Source organism: Tasmannia lanceolata, unplaced genomic scaffold (assembly GCF_043159265.1).
Source record: "Tasmannia lanceolata isolate RefF3 unplaced genomic scaffold, GAP_Taslan_0.1 ptg000029l, whole genome shotgun sequence".
In the NCBI taxonomy this organism is placed as follows: domain Eukaryota; kingdom Viridiplantae; phylum Streptophyta; class Magnoliopsida; order Canellales; family Winteraceae; genus Tasmannia; species Tasmannia lanceolata.
In genome coordinates this window covers 6497773-6514753 of record NW_027518706.1, presented here as the reverse complement: position 1 = coordinate 6514753, position 16981 = coordinate 6497773, and the positions used below count along the sequence as shown (strand labels likewise).

Sequence of the window (16981 nt, the reverse complement as noted above, 5' to 3'; positions counted from 1 at the left end):
CCGGTTTAGGACCCCACAGAAATCGAAATTTCGGCTGAAATCCGACGAAACAAGCAAAATAATATTTTATTCAATACAAAATTTCAGTAAAATATTAAATTAAATAATAAAAAATGAGTTTTTGGGTGAAATTTCAGAAAAAAAAAACAAAATTTCAACCAAAATTCCAAAATTTCGAACGAAATAAAAATACCAATTCGGGTTTATATGATTTTGATGTCGGTCTCCACAGAAATTTCGGTCGGAAATTTCAGATTTCGGTCGAAATTAAAAACCATGACTATAAGTCCCCACCTCCAACTCCACCCCCAACATACACATACTACTACAATTATCCACTTCCGCCATCTCATCATTAACCAAAACAAGAAAACAGACATCAACACACACATGAATACCCCCCCCCCCACACACACACACAACAAGCACCGAAACATCTTAATGATTTAAACAAAACAAAAAAACAAACAAACAAACACCAAACACCATCTTAATGATTTAAAAATCATATAAACTAGAGCATAAATAGAGTACTGAATTAAAAATTCTTATAATACTTACCATAAGAAAGAAGAGAAGAGAACGGCTTAAGTGCTCTGATCGAGTTTAACCTGGAAATGAAGAAAAAAGAAACCAATTAGGAGAATGCCCTACGCCACTTGCATGTACACAAGTCATTGACTTTTCTTTTTTTTTTTGAAACTGTACACAAGTCATTAACTTACAAAGTAGGAAGGCCATACGCCAGATGATCCAATGGACACCATGACAGTCCTGGCTTGTCCGTATGGCTTCATCAAAGCATGATCGTCCACCAACAGAACATGGACTAAGACTTCGGATATTCCCTCTCCCAATCGTTTCCCACCAACTACTTTCATCTGATCCTAGGACTGAAGAATACCCCACCCCACTTCAACATCAGGGTCTATAAAGCTCATCAGAACAACCTTACATACATAGATTCTTAATTAACACCATGAAATATAAAGTCAAATAGTGACATTGTTTAGATGCAAAAGTTAATAATGTTTTTACCTCAGGGAAGGACGGAATGGCATGACTCGAAGAGGATGAGGGGGTCTAAGGCTGTGATGAAGTCTATAAGCCCAATGGTTCTCACCTTGGCATTCCCATCTTCTTTTGGTGATTCCAATTCACAAGTGATTTTATGTCACTAATGTGTTTGTATGTCTAAGTTGTACATTATGAATAGCTGATATCAATGTTGCTTGGATTGAGGCCAAGAAGCTCTCTTGGACCACATTCGGAAGGCCAAAGACATCGGGATTCAAGAAGCTTGAAGACTTGAAGCAAATAAAGAGAAGATCATTTTTAAGTCTTTTTTAGATTGTAAAGATCCAAATCCTAAGTTTAGAGGATGAGAGGCATAAACAAGCTTAATTCACTCTTGGGATATTCCAATAGGGTTTTTAGAGTGTTAGGATTAATTATTGGGAAGTTTAGAACACCCATATATATAGAAAAGCTCAAATAAGACCGTTTGGGGGCATAGTCGTAATTCTGTGAAAAACCCCAACGGCTATATATTTTTTCCCGACATAGTGGTCTCGGAGTTCCGAGAGATTTTCTCTGAGTTCCGATAAATTCTTGGAGTTCCGGGAATACAAACAGGGAATTGAAAATAGCTCCTGGACCATTTCTCGGAGCTCCGAGGAATCACTCGGAGTTCTGAGCTCCGAGAAGCCTAATTCCAACAGATTTTCAAGAATGTTTGCTGAATTGGTTTGGGCTTCATGGGCTTTCAATTCTTTACATAGATGGAATTGTTATGAGGGTTCCAAAGTCATGGAACACCACAAGGACAATCACTTACATATTTGGTTCATTTTTAGGGGTGTGTGATTACTTCATTTATGCCTCTTATAACCTAAACTAGGATTGGATCTTTACAATCTAAAAAAGACTTAAAATGATCTTCTCTTGATTTGCTTAAAGTCTTCAAGCTTCTTGGATCCCGATGTCTTTGGCCTTCCGAATGTGGTCCAATGAGAGCTTCTTGGCCTCAATCCAAGCAACCTTGATATCAACTATTCATAATCTACAACTTAGACATACAAACACATTAGTGGCATAAAATCACTTGTGAATTGGAATCATCAAAAGAAGATGGAAATGCCAAGGTGAGAACCATTGGGCTTATAATCTCCCCCTTTTTTATGATGATAAGCACAAGGGATTTTCCAATAAAAGCAGACAAGATTCTTCCCCAATTTGAAAAACACTAAATTTTTCTCCCCCTTTGTCATCAACAAAAAGATGGTTAGAAAAACAAAGGGATAAAATTTTCAATTTTAGGCTCCCCCTTTTTCAAGAAAAAATTCAATCAAATAACTCCCCCTATTTAGAATACAAATATAACATAATAGGGGATTTTAAAAACCATAATAGAATGATATTCAAGTTTAAGGTATTGCCCCTAATCTAGGATTAATCAAATGAATAGAATCAAGTGGGGGCTTTGGGAACCCAAGCTTTCTTGGTCCCAACACAATTCCTAATTTTAGATGCACATTGGAATTGATAGTGTCCATTAATTCCACAATAATGACATCTAATATGAGGGTTAAATAGACTAGTCCTATCATAGAAAACATGCTTCGGTCTATGACTAGCCCTCCTTAAGATTATGTCAATAATTTTATCACCGTTTAAAAATCCATGAAGACATAATCTTAGTCTTTCATTTTCATTATGAAGATGGGTTATTTGATTTAAAAACTCATTTTTCTCATCTTCAAAACATTTGGAAGAACTTGCCACATTTTGTAATTTGACAATTTGGCAAAATTTCTCATCCAAACACCCTTTAAGGGTTTCAATCTCAAGTATAAAATTTTCAATTTGCACTTGAGCTTGAGATTTGGAAGAAGATGATTCATTTTTCAAAAAATCAAGTTCATTTTCTAGTTTTGAAATAGATTTCTTAAGAACTTTATTTTTTGAAAGTTGGGTATGCAAAGTATTACACACTTCATCATATGACATGCTACCACTATCACTACTAGATGAACAATAAGATGGGTTAGAATTTACCTCATCTTCATGGGTGAGTGCCATGAAACATAAATCATCTTTCTTAGTTTCCCCTTCACTAGAGCTTTTGCTTGATGCGCTAGATGCATCCCAACCGGCTACAAGGCCTTTGTTTTTCTTACAATCCTTCTTCCTTCCTTTGAACTTTGAGGATGAAGATTTGAGAAGTGGACAATCCAGTTTTTTGTGTCCTATCTTCTTACAATTGTAACATCTTATTCCACCCTCAACTTCACTTTCTTTTTCTTCTTTCTTCTTCTTATCCTTCTTGTGCTTCTTTCTCCATAAGCTTTTAAATCTTCTTAAAGTTTCGTCTTCATCATTATCCGCTTCACTTGAGGAAGATGATTCCGCCTTTGAGGCTTTGAGTGCTAGGGATCTACTTTCCTTCTTCTTCTCTTTTGGCTTCTTCTCGTCTTGTCGGCTAGTGAGGAGCATCTCGTGAGTGATAAGAGATCTTACAAGCTCCTCCCACTACAACAAAACTAGGCTTTCCCTACTAGCTTCTGTTGGGTCCGTAGGGAGAAGTCTACCTTTTTCCTACGGATTAAGAATCGGTAGGCAAAATGCACCATATCCCTACGGGTGTTAATTTATCCGTAGGGATATACTTTTTACCTACGGTTTGTGTAGTAATCCGTAGGGATATTGTCATACATATGGCTACGGAATTCTATTACCTACGGGAACCAGTATTTTCCCGTAGGGATATAAAAAAATTTTCCTACGGATGAGCAAAAAAATTTCTTAGGAATATCCAACTTTTGATTATTCGTTTTGGATGGGGGCTAAGCATACGGCATTCTCATTATGCGCGTTATGAAAGACGGAAATTAATAATTTTTTCCAATTTTGTCCCTAACTATTTGCGTAAATGACGAAGTTAACCCCCAAGTGGTAAACCCATCCACTCGTTCTTTTCTCTTATCTCACGCTCAAACCCTAGATCGAGAGCCCTCTTTCTCTCGCTCTCCTCCCCCACCCAAAAACCCTAGTCGAGAGCCCCTCTCCCGCTATATCTCTATCCCAAACTCCCAAACCCAAGGACGAGAGCTCCTCTTTTGCTCTATATCTCTCTCCCAAAACAGAGATCCATCGGATCTCTAGAATTATTTTCATCTTTACTGATAAGACGGGTTGAAGAAGAAGATGGAGAGAGATGAAATCCCCAACCTACTAAGTGTGCTCTCGTGGAAGCATCTTCTCTCGTCATGAATTTGTCCCAGCAACAAAGGCCCGTCCATCAAAGAAGAGGTATGTTTAAATTGAATGGTGAGTTCTTGTTTGCTGTAATGGGGGTTTCAAAGATGGGGGTCTTTGGTTTACTGTCTAAATAGCCATGGTTGATGCATTCTATTTGCATGGGTGGAGGATGTCTTTTTTCATCACTGATGATTCTTTTTTGCTTGTTTTGAATTTTGAGAACCGATTGTGAGTCTTGAACTGATCATTGGATTCAAGACTCACAATTGGTTCTCAAAATCCGAAACAAATAGAGATTAAGTGGTAGTGCCACATTTGCATGGGTGGAGATTTATCCAACTTTGATTGAACATGCATGGGTTGCTGTTTTCATTTGCATCTAGCTTTGGCCACCTTCCATTGAAGACATAATTCTTTCTAAAGACCAGTTGATTAGGGTTGGCTTTAGTGTAGGGTTCTTAGTTCACAGTTTAGCAAACTACAAGGTTAACCATATGTTTAGAGTGGTTACTTTAATGGCATGTAGTGGTGGCAACTTCAAAAAAATTCACAGTTCAGCAAAATACAAGGTTAACCATATGGTTAAAGTGGTTACTTTAATGGCATGTACTGATGGGAACTTCTCATATCGAGCTAACTTCAGAGTCTTCCTTTTTATTAGTTTCTCAAATGCTGCCACTAATTAGTTTGTTTTAACATAATACAGTTACCTTACAAAATCTTCTTTTCATTTGCAACTAGCTTTGGCCACTATTAGTTTGATATAGTTTGTGTTGCATATTTTCTGTATTAACATAATAGAAATCTTATTTAATGCAGGAACTTCTAAATGGTTTCTTTTGTGATCAATATGGAATGTCTTTCCTAAGCTATCCAAGGTAAAAGATTGACATTTTCCCTTAAGGCTCTTTCAACATAAAAATGGATGTAATATTTGTTTTATGTTGTAAAAATGAACATGATTCCATACTCAACTATGTTGGCATTTTCTTTATGTCCTTTTTCTTTGGACATAAAGAAAATACTTACAACTGAACCAGATTTAATGCTTTCTATTCTAGGACATGGCAGATGACTAAACAGAGAGGTGACTGAGAAATCCATAAGGAGAGTTGACAATCCTCACCATCTAATTTGTTCCAATTTTTATGGTTTGAATAATATGAAAAGTGTTTTTCACCTATACGCCTACCTTTCTTTTTTATCAGACGTTTGATTGTTGCTATGCTGATTGTGTTGTTTCCTTTTTCTTGGAATGTCAAATTCTTATATTTAGGCCATGTTTGACAAATAGTCTTCTTGTGTTAAGATGAGTATGTAATTTATAACCATCAGTGTTCTAGCAAATATAAGTAGTATATACATGTAAAATATCCTTGCTTTTCATTTTTTTTAACACGATTCACTTTCCTGTAAAAAGGTCTTCATAGTTATACAAAAAGTCTAGTTCTTTTCTTGATATTGCTCAACACAAACATGCATTTATAATTCTAATTGGCTAGTTTCCAGCTGGAGTGTTCCTTCCCAACAAGCGAAGTTGCTAAGACAGAATGGAAAATCTCAAGTCATCACAGATGCCATAGGACATTGCTTGTCCTCTTGCATTTGTATTGACACTCTAGTTTTTCGAATTTGAATTGGCGAAGGAATGATTGAAGAGATGGTATTCCTTGTAATAGGAGACAAGTTTGCGAATATATTTTCTCTTGAAACTTGTTTACATATGTATGTAATTATAGTCATCGACATAGAGTAGTCCATCAAACATGCTAAAACAGAATTAGGCAGTGATGTCACATTTAAATAGTAATGCCACAACTTAGGGTGCAGAAATTGGGTGCCTCTAATGTACTAGCTTTTGATATAAATAAAGTCGTTATCTTTCAGAAATTGTGTGTGTGTGTGTGTGTGTTTTGAAGGATCGAGGCTTTACTCAGAGAGTCAGAGAGTTGAAGGAGAAGGAGGAAGGGGTCGAGGCACTAGGGTTTTTATTTAAAGAGGGCAGGTTGTGCTTTAATAAAAAAAATGTCAAGAAGAAGACATCATTAAAGGGAAAATATACAAGATTCACATTTTAAAAGAAAATCCAATGAGTCTGATTTGTCCTAAAAAATCGGATTCATGCGGGACACAGCTATGACAAGAATCCGAGTGTCCTAGCGAACCCAAAGATGGAATAAGTAAAATAGGAAAGACAACGTAACAATGCTAAAAATAAACATAACAGTGCCCAAAATAAAGCTTTCTAAAATAAGGTCTTGCCAAAAGGAGGGACCGTAACACATTGAGAGGTGAAGCTTTCGTGAAACACGAGCAAGACCACTTTTATTTTGTCATAAAAAAATTCGTCATATTTAACTCTTTGTATGTTTTGGTCATTTATCCTCAGCAAATCTCATCTTTTTCTTATATTTTAAAAACCACCTCCTTTTTAAAAAATTAAAACCTGTTTATTTTCAACACCACTTTTATTGTTAAAATCTCAAACGCCAATTACTACTTTTTTGCCTTCGATGGGAGCTGATAAAGTTGCCCCTTCAACAATAAATCGGCCCCTTATGGGGCCTAACTGAATTATTTAGGTGCGAATTTATCGGCCACCCTCCCACGGCTCGCCTAAAATCGATTTCCCTTTTCTTATGATTCATTTCGTTTCCCCCCAAGGATGATGCGCCCACTGTTAAGTGAATTGTCGGCAGACTTTTACTCCTTTTTGACGTCACATCATGTTTGCGGGGTGGGATTTACACTTGATGGGGCCTGACTAACTTACACTTTGCCTGAATTGATTATTTGGAGGCCCATGGCCACTAAGCTTGCATGTAAAGCCACTAAACTAGTTAAGCATGCATGTAGGGCCATAAACCATAAAAGCAATTTTGCAATTCATTGGGGGCCATGGCCCCCTCATGCTATATGTGCCTGCGCCCAGAATAGTCCACAGTGGAAGACTCTTTTTGCAAACACGACTCTATTTGCGAATAGTCCATAGTGGAAGACTCTCTTTGCAAAAACCCCTTTATTCTAAAGACCTAATAAATAAACTGATGAAGTCAAGTCAATTGATGGCCGACACAATCAAGTGACAATTCTCTATATCGATTCAGAAAAGTTGGTAAAAAAAAAAATGAGTATCAGTCTTTCTCTGTGAAGACTGAAAAAAAATAAAGAAACCTTACCGCTACTCAACGAATGGAAAAATATAGAAGAAGAAGAAGGGAGGAAGCTCACATGTGAGTGGTGCCAGTATAAAAAAAGTAAGTGTGGATATCAGTGTGAGTGGTGCCAGTATCAAAATATGTAAGTGTGGATTTAACGAAAAATGATCCTGCTGTGAGTGGTGCCAGTATCAAAATAGATAAGTGTGTGGGGTTGCCAGTATCAAAATACATAAGTGTGCATATTAGTGTGTTAGCGGTGTAAGTATCAAAATAGATGTGCTGATATCAGTGTGAGAGGGGCGGCTGGTGCCAGTTACAGTGGGTGAATTTATCCTCAAGTAGTTAACCATTTTCAGTCGAATAATTAATATTAAATTGTTTTTTAAAATAAAAAGTAGAGGGTCTCGTATTCGAGTGTGATCATCATTTCGTTCTGTATAAAGGTCGAGTGCGATCAAATGAAATTGGGAGACAAAAAATAAAGAAAATCTAGTCTTTGCTCAGCACAAGAAGAGCTTCAACCCGGATGGAGCTACCAGGTATGAGTCTTCTTAGTGTGCTTTGGTCACTTTTCTTCTCTGTAAATCTCTTCTTTGCCATGAACGTAGTAAACTCGAATTCTGCAACCACCTTTCTAGGAAACGAAACCGATCGAATGGCTCTGCTCTCCTTCAAGGATGGTATAAGGAGTGATCCTCTTGGAGCCTTATCATCATGGAACCATACTCTCCATTTCTGCCAGTGGAATGGAGTCACGTGCGGTCGGAGGCATCAAAGGGTCACTGTATTGAACCTTAGTGGCCAGAACTTGCTTATTGAGCAGAAGTTGGTGGGTACTCTATCTCCTGCCATATCCAACCTCACCTTTCTTAGGGAAATCCACCTCCAAGAAAATAGCTTCAATGGCCAAATATCCCAAGATATTGGCCGTCTTTTTAGACTGCGACATCTTAATATGAGCTATAATTCCTTGAGAGGGGAAATTCCATCCAATCTCACCCACTGCAGGGACCTCGGAGTCATCGATTTGAGTTACAATGAGTTGACAGGGAAAATTCCCATCCAACTTAGCACTCTACCGAAGCTATCCTGGTTGTTTCTTTTTCATAATCATCTTACAGGAAGCATTCCACCTCAACTTGGAAACGTTTCATCTCTCGCCCGTCTCTATTTATTAGAAAATAGTTTGGTGGGACACATCCCAGATGAGCTGACCCGAATTAATAACTTGAAACGGATCGGCCTTTCTGTAAATTTATTATCCGGTACGGTTCCTTCCTCTTTTTATAATAATCTCTCGTTTCTTGAGGTGGCAGATAACCAGTTACACGGAACCCTTCCACCCAACATAGGATTCTCTCTTCCTAAACTCCAATATCTACTTTTAGGAATCAATCAATTTACCGGACACATTCCAAATTCATTATCCAATGTTTCATGTCTTGAATATCTTGGAATGTCTGATAACCAGTTTAGCGGACAGGTGCCTGAAAATATTGGATGGGCAAAGAATCTACTCAGTTTTGACTTGACCTATAATAACCTAAGCCTTGGTAGAGCTGACGACTTGAAATTTATCGCTTCTTTGACCAATTGTAGTAACCTAAATAAGTTGTCCATAGCGAGTAATAATTTTGTTGGCCTATTTCCCAACTCCATAGCCAATCTCTCAACTCACCTTTATTGGTTGTCAATAGGAGAAAACCAAATTTCTGGTAACATCCCTAGTCAGATCGGGAATCTCATCAACTTACAAAATTTGGGTATATATTCAACCTTCATCACGGGTTCTATTCCCACTTCAATTGGGATGCTCCAGAACTTACAACGACTCTACTTGGGAAATAATAGTTTGTCCGGGAAAATCCCATACAATATTGGAAATATTACTCAATTGACCAGCCTCGATTTAGGAAATAACAACCTGCAAGGAAGCATACCTCTATCTCTTGCAAACTGTACAAAACTTTTAGAATTGATCCTTTCTCGGAATAACCTTCGTGGTACGATACCGAAACAAATTCTTGGCCTTTCTTCGCTATCAATGGCACTCGATTTGTCTCAAAATTTCTTTACTGGCTCTCTCCATTCAGAAGTGGGTAACTTGAAAATTCTAAAGCTATTGGATGTTTCTCAGAACAAATTGTCAGGTGAAATCCCAAGCACTCTTGCAAATTGTAAGAGCATGCGAAAACTTTATATGCAGGGTAACGCCTTCCGAGGAGATGTTTCGTCAGTTTTTACTACATTAACATCCATTGAAGTCCTTGATCTTTCATCTAATAACTTCTCAGGGAAGATTCCAAAATATCTAGAGAGGTTTCAGTTTCTACAGTATCTAAACTTGTCTTTCAATAATTTTGAGGGTGAAGTACCAAAACAAGGGGTCTTTGGAAATGCCAGTGCAATTTCAGTCGTGGGAAATGATAACCTTTGTGGTGGTATCCCAGAATTAAAGTTGCCTACATGCCCAGTGCTAGGTAATGACAGACGAGGAAAAGCCCATGTTTCTAGAGTACTCGTCCTAGTAGTAAGTGCGGTTGTATGTTTGATTTTCTTATTGTGTGTCCCTGCTTCACTTTACTGGATAAGAAAGTCAAAGAAGAAACCATCTTCCTTATCTTCTATGGAGGGCCGGCATTTAAGGGTTTCTTATGCAGAGCTCTTTAAAGCAACAGATGGGTTCTCTTCAACCAATTTGATAGGGACTGGAAGTTATGGATCGGTGTATAAGGGAATCCTCAGTTGCATTGAAAATGTTGTTGCTGTCAAAGTGCTCAACCTTCACTTAAGGGGAGCTGCAAAGAGTTTCATCGCTGAATGCAACGCATTGAGAAACATTCGTCATCGAAATCTTGTGAAGATCATAACTTCTTGTTCAAGCATCGATTTTGGAGGTAATGATTTCAAAGCTCTCGTGCTTGAGTTCATGCCAAATGGGAGTCTAGAGAAGTGGTTGCATTCAAAATTAGATGGGCAACATCAATTGGGAAGTTTAAACTTCATTAAGAGATTAAACATAGCAATTGACATAGCTTCTGCGCTGGATTATCTTCACCATCATTGCCATACACCGATTGTTCATTGTGATCTAAAGCCAAGCAACATTTTTTTGGATGAAGACATGAATGCTCATGTGGGTGATTTTGGGTTAGCCAAGTTTTATCCAAGAATCATTCAGAACTCTTCTAAAGATCAAAGCAGCACAAATGGATTAAAGGGAACTATTGGGTACATTGCTCCAGGTAATAATTTTATCAATTTTCATCATCCAGTCTATTCTCAGTGTGTTTTACAAAATATTTGTCACTTATTAGGAATATAATGTAGCTCAACAAAGGCTAAATTAGCATCCTTCAACCAAAATAATTACTTGATAGCATTTCTATATTTATTGACAGAGTATATAGGAATGTTATTTTACATAAAGTAGTCTTGTACATGTCACCCGAATAATAGACGGCAATTTTAGTACCTATTACCACGAGTTGTATATGCAAAATAGTCTAGTAAAAAATGATGATCATGTAAATGGTTAAAAAGTTATAATTTGGTAAAAATTCGGAGAAGTAATTATTCAATTATTCAATAAAATCTCTAATATTATTAGAAAATAATGAGAAATTTTGTAAATAAATTTCCTAAAAACCCATGACTAATGTTTCTCGACAAAAAATAACCCTAAGATTTGGGTAATTACTAATACCAATATTAATTGTCTAAAATACTTTTTAACATATCTTACCCTTTGTGAAGCATGGCCTATTCTTTTAGATGAGCATGTATTAGAATGTGGCATCTCCATAGAATTACATTTAATATGAACTAATATGTGTTACAAAAAATAATAGCATATTCATATTAAAAAATGGTTGATTATAACTTTAATTTTTATTGCCTTCTATTTTTTGGGTCTTTAGTGTGGCTAATGAAAAAGCTTATGTTGATACCTCATTTTGTGAGTCATACGACCTACTGCGACCCAACACTCCAATGATGAATCAAATTGTGCTTCTTAAATGAGCTAGAGCACTAAAACACCCCGAAGACCCATGAGAGAAAATATATTCCAATGAAAGGAGCAAAAGTACCATGAAAAGTGCCTTTTTCAAATTACCCAACTTTTCAAAAAGGACCAAAACTCCCTGGAGTTGGCCATTCAGACGAGCCCCTGTTCGATTGGATCCCACTGCCGTGTGGCGTCATTGCCATAGCTTGACACAGTGTGTGCAACCCCCTTTGCCATTTCAAAGATTGGGTGAACCATTTGCCAAATTGTCTAGAGCTGGACGATCGGCAACCACCCTTGCACGAAGGTATAACACTCTGAGGAGTGTGACAAAGCCGAACATTTAGCATCCACTCATCCACAAATAACACCCTGTCTCCTCTTTCATCTGTAGATTTTTTGGTTACTGCATCTGTTAATTTTGTGGTTACTGCATTAATTGTGGAGATTTTGGACTTAATAAGATTATTGGAGCAAACGATTGAGCATCATAGGACGTCGGCTAATGAGGCGGCAGTTATTCTAGCAAAGGAAGGAGTCCTTACAAAGTCCATGTTAGTCATGTCGCCCGATATCTCACCTGTCTAACAGGCTTTGTAATGGGTCAGCGGACCACTTTTATGTATCATGTGTGGGGCATCTTGTCCTTGCCCAATACTTTTGACTATTAATGCAATGTCAATTTTCAAAAAAAAAAAAAACAAAACATTAGAGTTAGGTAGTTGTTTTCATTCCACTAGTTCGAACGAAGGCTGGGGGTCAAGTAGCCACTTTCTGGCATCGGCCTCACAAGGATTTCCAGATTAATGACTGCCGCCAAAGATCCCAATTGGTGCATCACAAGTTCACTCCACACCATCTTCTGAAGGTGCACACACTTCCCTCTAGATGTCAGTGGAGGATGGCTCCCACACTTAGAACCCTTGCTTTCTTTCTAATAAATAGTAGTTTCTATTAATCCCTAGTCAAACATTTCAACTTTTGGTGATTTTTTTCAAAGAAAAGTGATTTGGAAGAAAGATGAATTAGGTTCTCCAAAAGAGCTTGAGCACATGACAAGCAACACTTTCCTAGTCTGGGTAGATGCTTCTATACAAAGTCATGTCCGGGACTTGGGGCCCATAATCCCTCTTTGGTGATCCTAGGGTAATAAGTGGTACATTACCTCACTCATTTTAGGATCGTAAGAATGTGCTGTGTGTGTCTGTGTGTGTGTGTCTAATCCAAGGAATGAATTTTTGGCAGTCCTCGATCGGAAGAGAAAAGAGGTATGGCAAATCTAGAACCAGGAATGCGGAGGCTAGGGCAAGGCAAGAGTAGCATGTGGGCAAATCCAAGGAATGATTATTGTTTAACCAACTATCAAAGGTTGTTACAATTCCAAACAAAACTCTAAGTAGCCCATTAAAAAGTGTAAAACAATGTGAGTCTTCCTCAAAATGAAAACATGGTCATGAGAATAATTGAAGCCTTTTGGTAATTATCCTAAATTCCTTTTCTCAATTATCCTAAATTTAAGGTGTTTGATAAATTTAAGTCAAGGAGGTTTCTAATAATTCCTAATAATAAATACGAGACTTTTGGATTAATGTTGTGACTGAAATAGTGTTTCCCTTGGAAAGGAAGGTAAAATGATGCCATTTTCCTTTTCGAGACACGTTTGGTTGGCTTGCACTATTCATTCAACTTCCTTGTGTTTAATGGATTTTTCAACAATTGCCTTTTAAGTTGCCTCTCCCAAGCAAGGTTTTAAATTTTGACCGAAATCGGGTTTCAGTCGAGAATGAAATTGAAATTGGTTGAAATCGAATCGATACAAAATTTCAATTGAAACTTTGATCGTTTTCCCCAAAATTTCCGGCAACAATTTAAGGGATATCTCCGAAAAAGATCCTTTTTTATTTATTATTTAATATTATCCTGAAATTTCAGCCGAAATTACCGAAATTTCTGTAATTTCGACCAAATTTTCTACGGGGTAAAATAATACCTAAACGGATTTCGATAGATTTCGAACGAAATTTCAAAATTTCGGCTGAAATTTCGGTTTCGGTGATGACCGAAACGCATTCCAAAACCGAAATTTAAAACCTTGCTCACAAGTTAACATGAAAATGAAATTAAAGATTTGACATTTCCAACTATTTTGTTTGTACTTAGAAAATGACATCATTTCACCTTCCTTCTACTTCTACTTTTTTTTACCTTATAAGTAGTATGAAGTTTAATTTGATCTACTTTTGTAGTGCTATTGCATGTGTAATCACTGATACTTTGTTGGTTACAGATGAAGAAATCATGTTGGGAAATTATCATGGTCCAAAATTGGCTAGCGGTTTTGAGTAATACATAATGGAATGCTATTCATAACTAACATGACTTGATTGGCCAAAACCCATGTTATATGGATTCTTCTAAATGGGTGAAGTACCCGTGTGGGACACGTACGTCTCAAACTACACGAGTCTTTAAGACAGTTCTAGATCTCTTTTATCTCTTTTCTGTTTTTTTGGATGCTCCTGCCACAACTTTAAAATTATCACACATTTTGAATTTTACCCATCCTATTAGTAATTTTCTTAAAAAAGAAATAAAACATTATATATACTTAACTTATTAAAATTTAAATATGTTACTGGTTAAAATAATATTATTATGTAAAAAATTAAAATTTGACAATTGATTAAAATATTTTGGCGAATCTACAAATCATTCTTTCTGAGGTTTACTGAATTCGACACTATATATCCATGTCAGATTCTGACACTCGTACCTATACTAATGAAACATAGGACATAACTTCTATATTTTCTTTCATCGTGTATGTGTTTCTCTAAAAATTCTGGACTCTTTCCATGCAACTTAGGTTTCTAAATGTGAAGAGATCATTCAATTATCTATCATCTCTTTGATAAAATTTCCACCTTTTTTTCAAATCAAACCTCATATTTACTTTTAGTTTCTAACTGGTATTTTATATCCTTTATTACATCAAAAAGTGTAAAAGATGTGTGGAATTGCAGAATATGGGGCAGGTGGTCATGTGTCCACAGCCGGAGATGTGTATAGCTATGGGATTCTTTTATTGGAGATATTCACTGGAAAGCGCCCCACAGATGACATGTTTAAGGATGGCCTAAATCTTCACAAATTTGCCCAGTTGTCTTTTCCTGATCGAGTGATGGAGATTCCAGATCCATTAAGTCTTTTAGAAGATGCTGAAGAAAGAGCTACAAACATTGCTGAGAATTACAACGATAAGATACGTCATTTGCAGGAGTGTTTGGGATCTTTAATGAGGATTGGAGTGGTGTGTTCTGCAGAATCTCCGAGAGAACGAATGGAGATGGGAGACGTTGTAAAGGAAATTTGTTCTATTAGAAACATATATCTTGGTGCTGGGATCCACAGAGAATGATGAAATTCACTACTACATCCGCTTTTGTTTCGCATTGGGCAAAGATTACTATCTTACATGTGGTTTTTTCTATGTGTTTGTAAGTTAATGTTATATTATATGTGATGTGGTTAGTGGTGCCACTTGCAGGTAGTGCTTTTTTCTCATATCTATATTTTATCCAACTATTATTACAAAACTAGTTGCAGACTCGTGCGCATGGGGCAATTAACAAATTAGATTGGTAAGAGATCTCTGAATTCAGATTTTGTAGGGGCACATTCTATATTCACGTAATAGAGAGGTGGTGAGAGAGAGAATAGGAAACAACCCAATGGATTATATCTTTACAATTCACGTAATAAAGATGGAGAGAGGGAGGGATAATTCATGCAACAGAGAGAGAGAGAGAGAGAGAGAGAGAGAGAGAGAGAGAGAGAGAGAGAGGAAGGAAATAGGAAACAACCCTTGCAAGGGAGAAATTGGAAGGTTTTATGTTAGAGAGAGACTCCCGACATTTTTGAAAATCTTCAATAGATAAGTTCGGATTTTTTGTATTTGGAAAACCAAAATTTTGAAACAATTTGTTTTTGCATGCTTATCTTTCGATTTTTTTTTCCTCTAATAAAGAAAAGAGGGGAAATTGGAGCCCCATGCGATGCACGGGTAGAAGGTAAATTCAAAAGCGACCAAATTGTATTTCGCTGTTTTAGCTGGAAAAAAACAGTGAGAAACTTTAGATATAAGAGAGAAAAAATTTGATCTTTTCAATATTCACTTGCATGGTTGCATTTGGGTTGTGAATGTCTATAAACTATTAAACCCTTGGATGTGATGTTGAAGTAATGTTGAATTCAATTAGGTAGCTTTATTGTTTCTCATACATATGAAGCAATTAGTGCAATATTGATGCATATGAAGCGACCAAAAATAGAATAGAGACTCAATGCAATGTCGCAAATTCAAAAGCGACAAAATTGTATTTCCACTATTCCGATAATCATAAACAACAAATGGGAGTTCAATGATCTTTGTTGTCTCTAGGCAAATAATAGCATAAAATCATTGCTCTTGATCGTGGTGTATGGGTCGGTGATCTGAGTCAAAAGGTAGAAGCTGCATAAAAAAAGATGTAGGAAGCCTTAACTTCATAAAAAGATACATGGTGGGGAAAAATGAGATTGGTATTTGTTATAAATTAAAACTTAAAAAATAAAAGTCACCTCTTATATTATTTTTGTGTACATGTCTTTCTAATGATCTGACAATGGAAAACTAATTAATCTTCCAAACACTACCTGCAACAGACAAAACGAATTACTCTTTTTAAACGTATTACCCAATTTTTATGAATTATTATTTCCATTCAGCGGAAAAGGAATATAAAAAGTAAATAAAATCAATCACCAGGCCAGAGACGAATAAACATAAACAACATTACAAATCTTAAGAAAAATCCACTTCCACAGGTAAAAATAGGTCTTTTTAACGATCAAAGAGAACTCATTCTAAAATTGCTAGATAGAGGAGGGGCTGCCACGTGGCAGCACCCCAGCTTAGAGGATTCCGCTTTACTTATATATATACATATGAGAAAAGATTTCCTACACACTTGTGTAGGTAAGTTACCTACACACTAGCTTAAAATACAGTGGGGGCCCACATTGTTTGGGTGATCCAAACCATTCATTTGAATGGTCCTCACATAGATAGGGTGTCCACAAAAAATCAGATCCATAGGATCATCCTAATCCTACGATTTGTGGAGGTAAAATGGACGTGTATAAACCTTCACAAATTAGTCCATTTTTTGCCTCCATAGTTTGAATGGTTGGGATGATCCTATGGATCTGATTTTTTGTGGACACCCTATCTATGTGAGGACCATTCAAATGAATGGTTTGGATCACCCAAACAATGTGGGCCCCCACTGTATTTTAAGCTAGTGTGTAGGTAACTTACCTACACAAGTGTGTAGGAAATGTTTTCTCATATATATATATATATATATATATATATATATATATATATATATATATATATATAGAGAGAGAGAGAGAGAGAGAGAGAGAGAGAGAGAGAAAAGGGTTCCTAAGGGTGCCCTCATATAGCTTATATGAGGTGGCTCTTTCAAAACATAAGGGCCCCACATTG

The 16981-nt window shown here is 36.7% G+C and overlaps 1 protein-coding gene and 1 long non-coding RNA gene across 3 annotated transcripts; both read left to right on the top strand.

The window, feature by feature from the left end:
- The first annotated feature begins 4119 nt into the window (after window positions 1-4119).
- On the top strand, window positions 4120-5449 carry LOC143859051 (uncharacterized). Its single transcript, XR_013239098.1, has 3 exons — window positions 4120-4311; window positions 5080-5138; window positions 5322-5449. It is a non-coding gene; the product is annotated as an uncharacterized LOC143859051 (long non-coding RNA).
- A 2313-nt stretch (window positions 5450-7762) lies between these two features.
- LOC143859210 (receptor kinase-like protein Xa21) lies at window positions 7763-14971 on the top strand. 2 transcript variants are annotated; one of them, XM_077369903.1, is made up of 3 exons: window positions 7763-7960; window positions 8060-10666; window positions 14454-14971. In XM_077369903.1, the coding sequence occupies exons 1-3, from the start codon at window positions 7948-7950 to the stop codon at window positions 14846-14848; spliced, it is 3015 nt and encodes a 1004-aa protein (XP_077226018.1). In that variant the 5' UTR covers window positions 7763-7947; the 3' UTR covers window positions 14849-14971. The 2 variants fall into 2 exon arrangements, with proteins under 2 accessions (XP_077226018.1, XP_077226017.1); XM_077369902.1 differs by having other exon boundaries at window positions 7763-10666.
- Window positions 14972-16981: the final 2010 nt, after the last annotated feature.

Coding starts and splice junctions, on each gene's coding strand:
- LOC143859210 (XM_077369902.1), top strand. CDS start 7,948: ATGGAGCTACCAGGTATGAGTCTTCTTAGTGTGCTTTGGTCACTTTTC. Junction 10,667..14,453: donor TATTGGGTACATTGCTCCAG/GTAATAATTTTA, acceptor GTGGAATTGCAG/AATATGGGGCAGGTGGTCAT.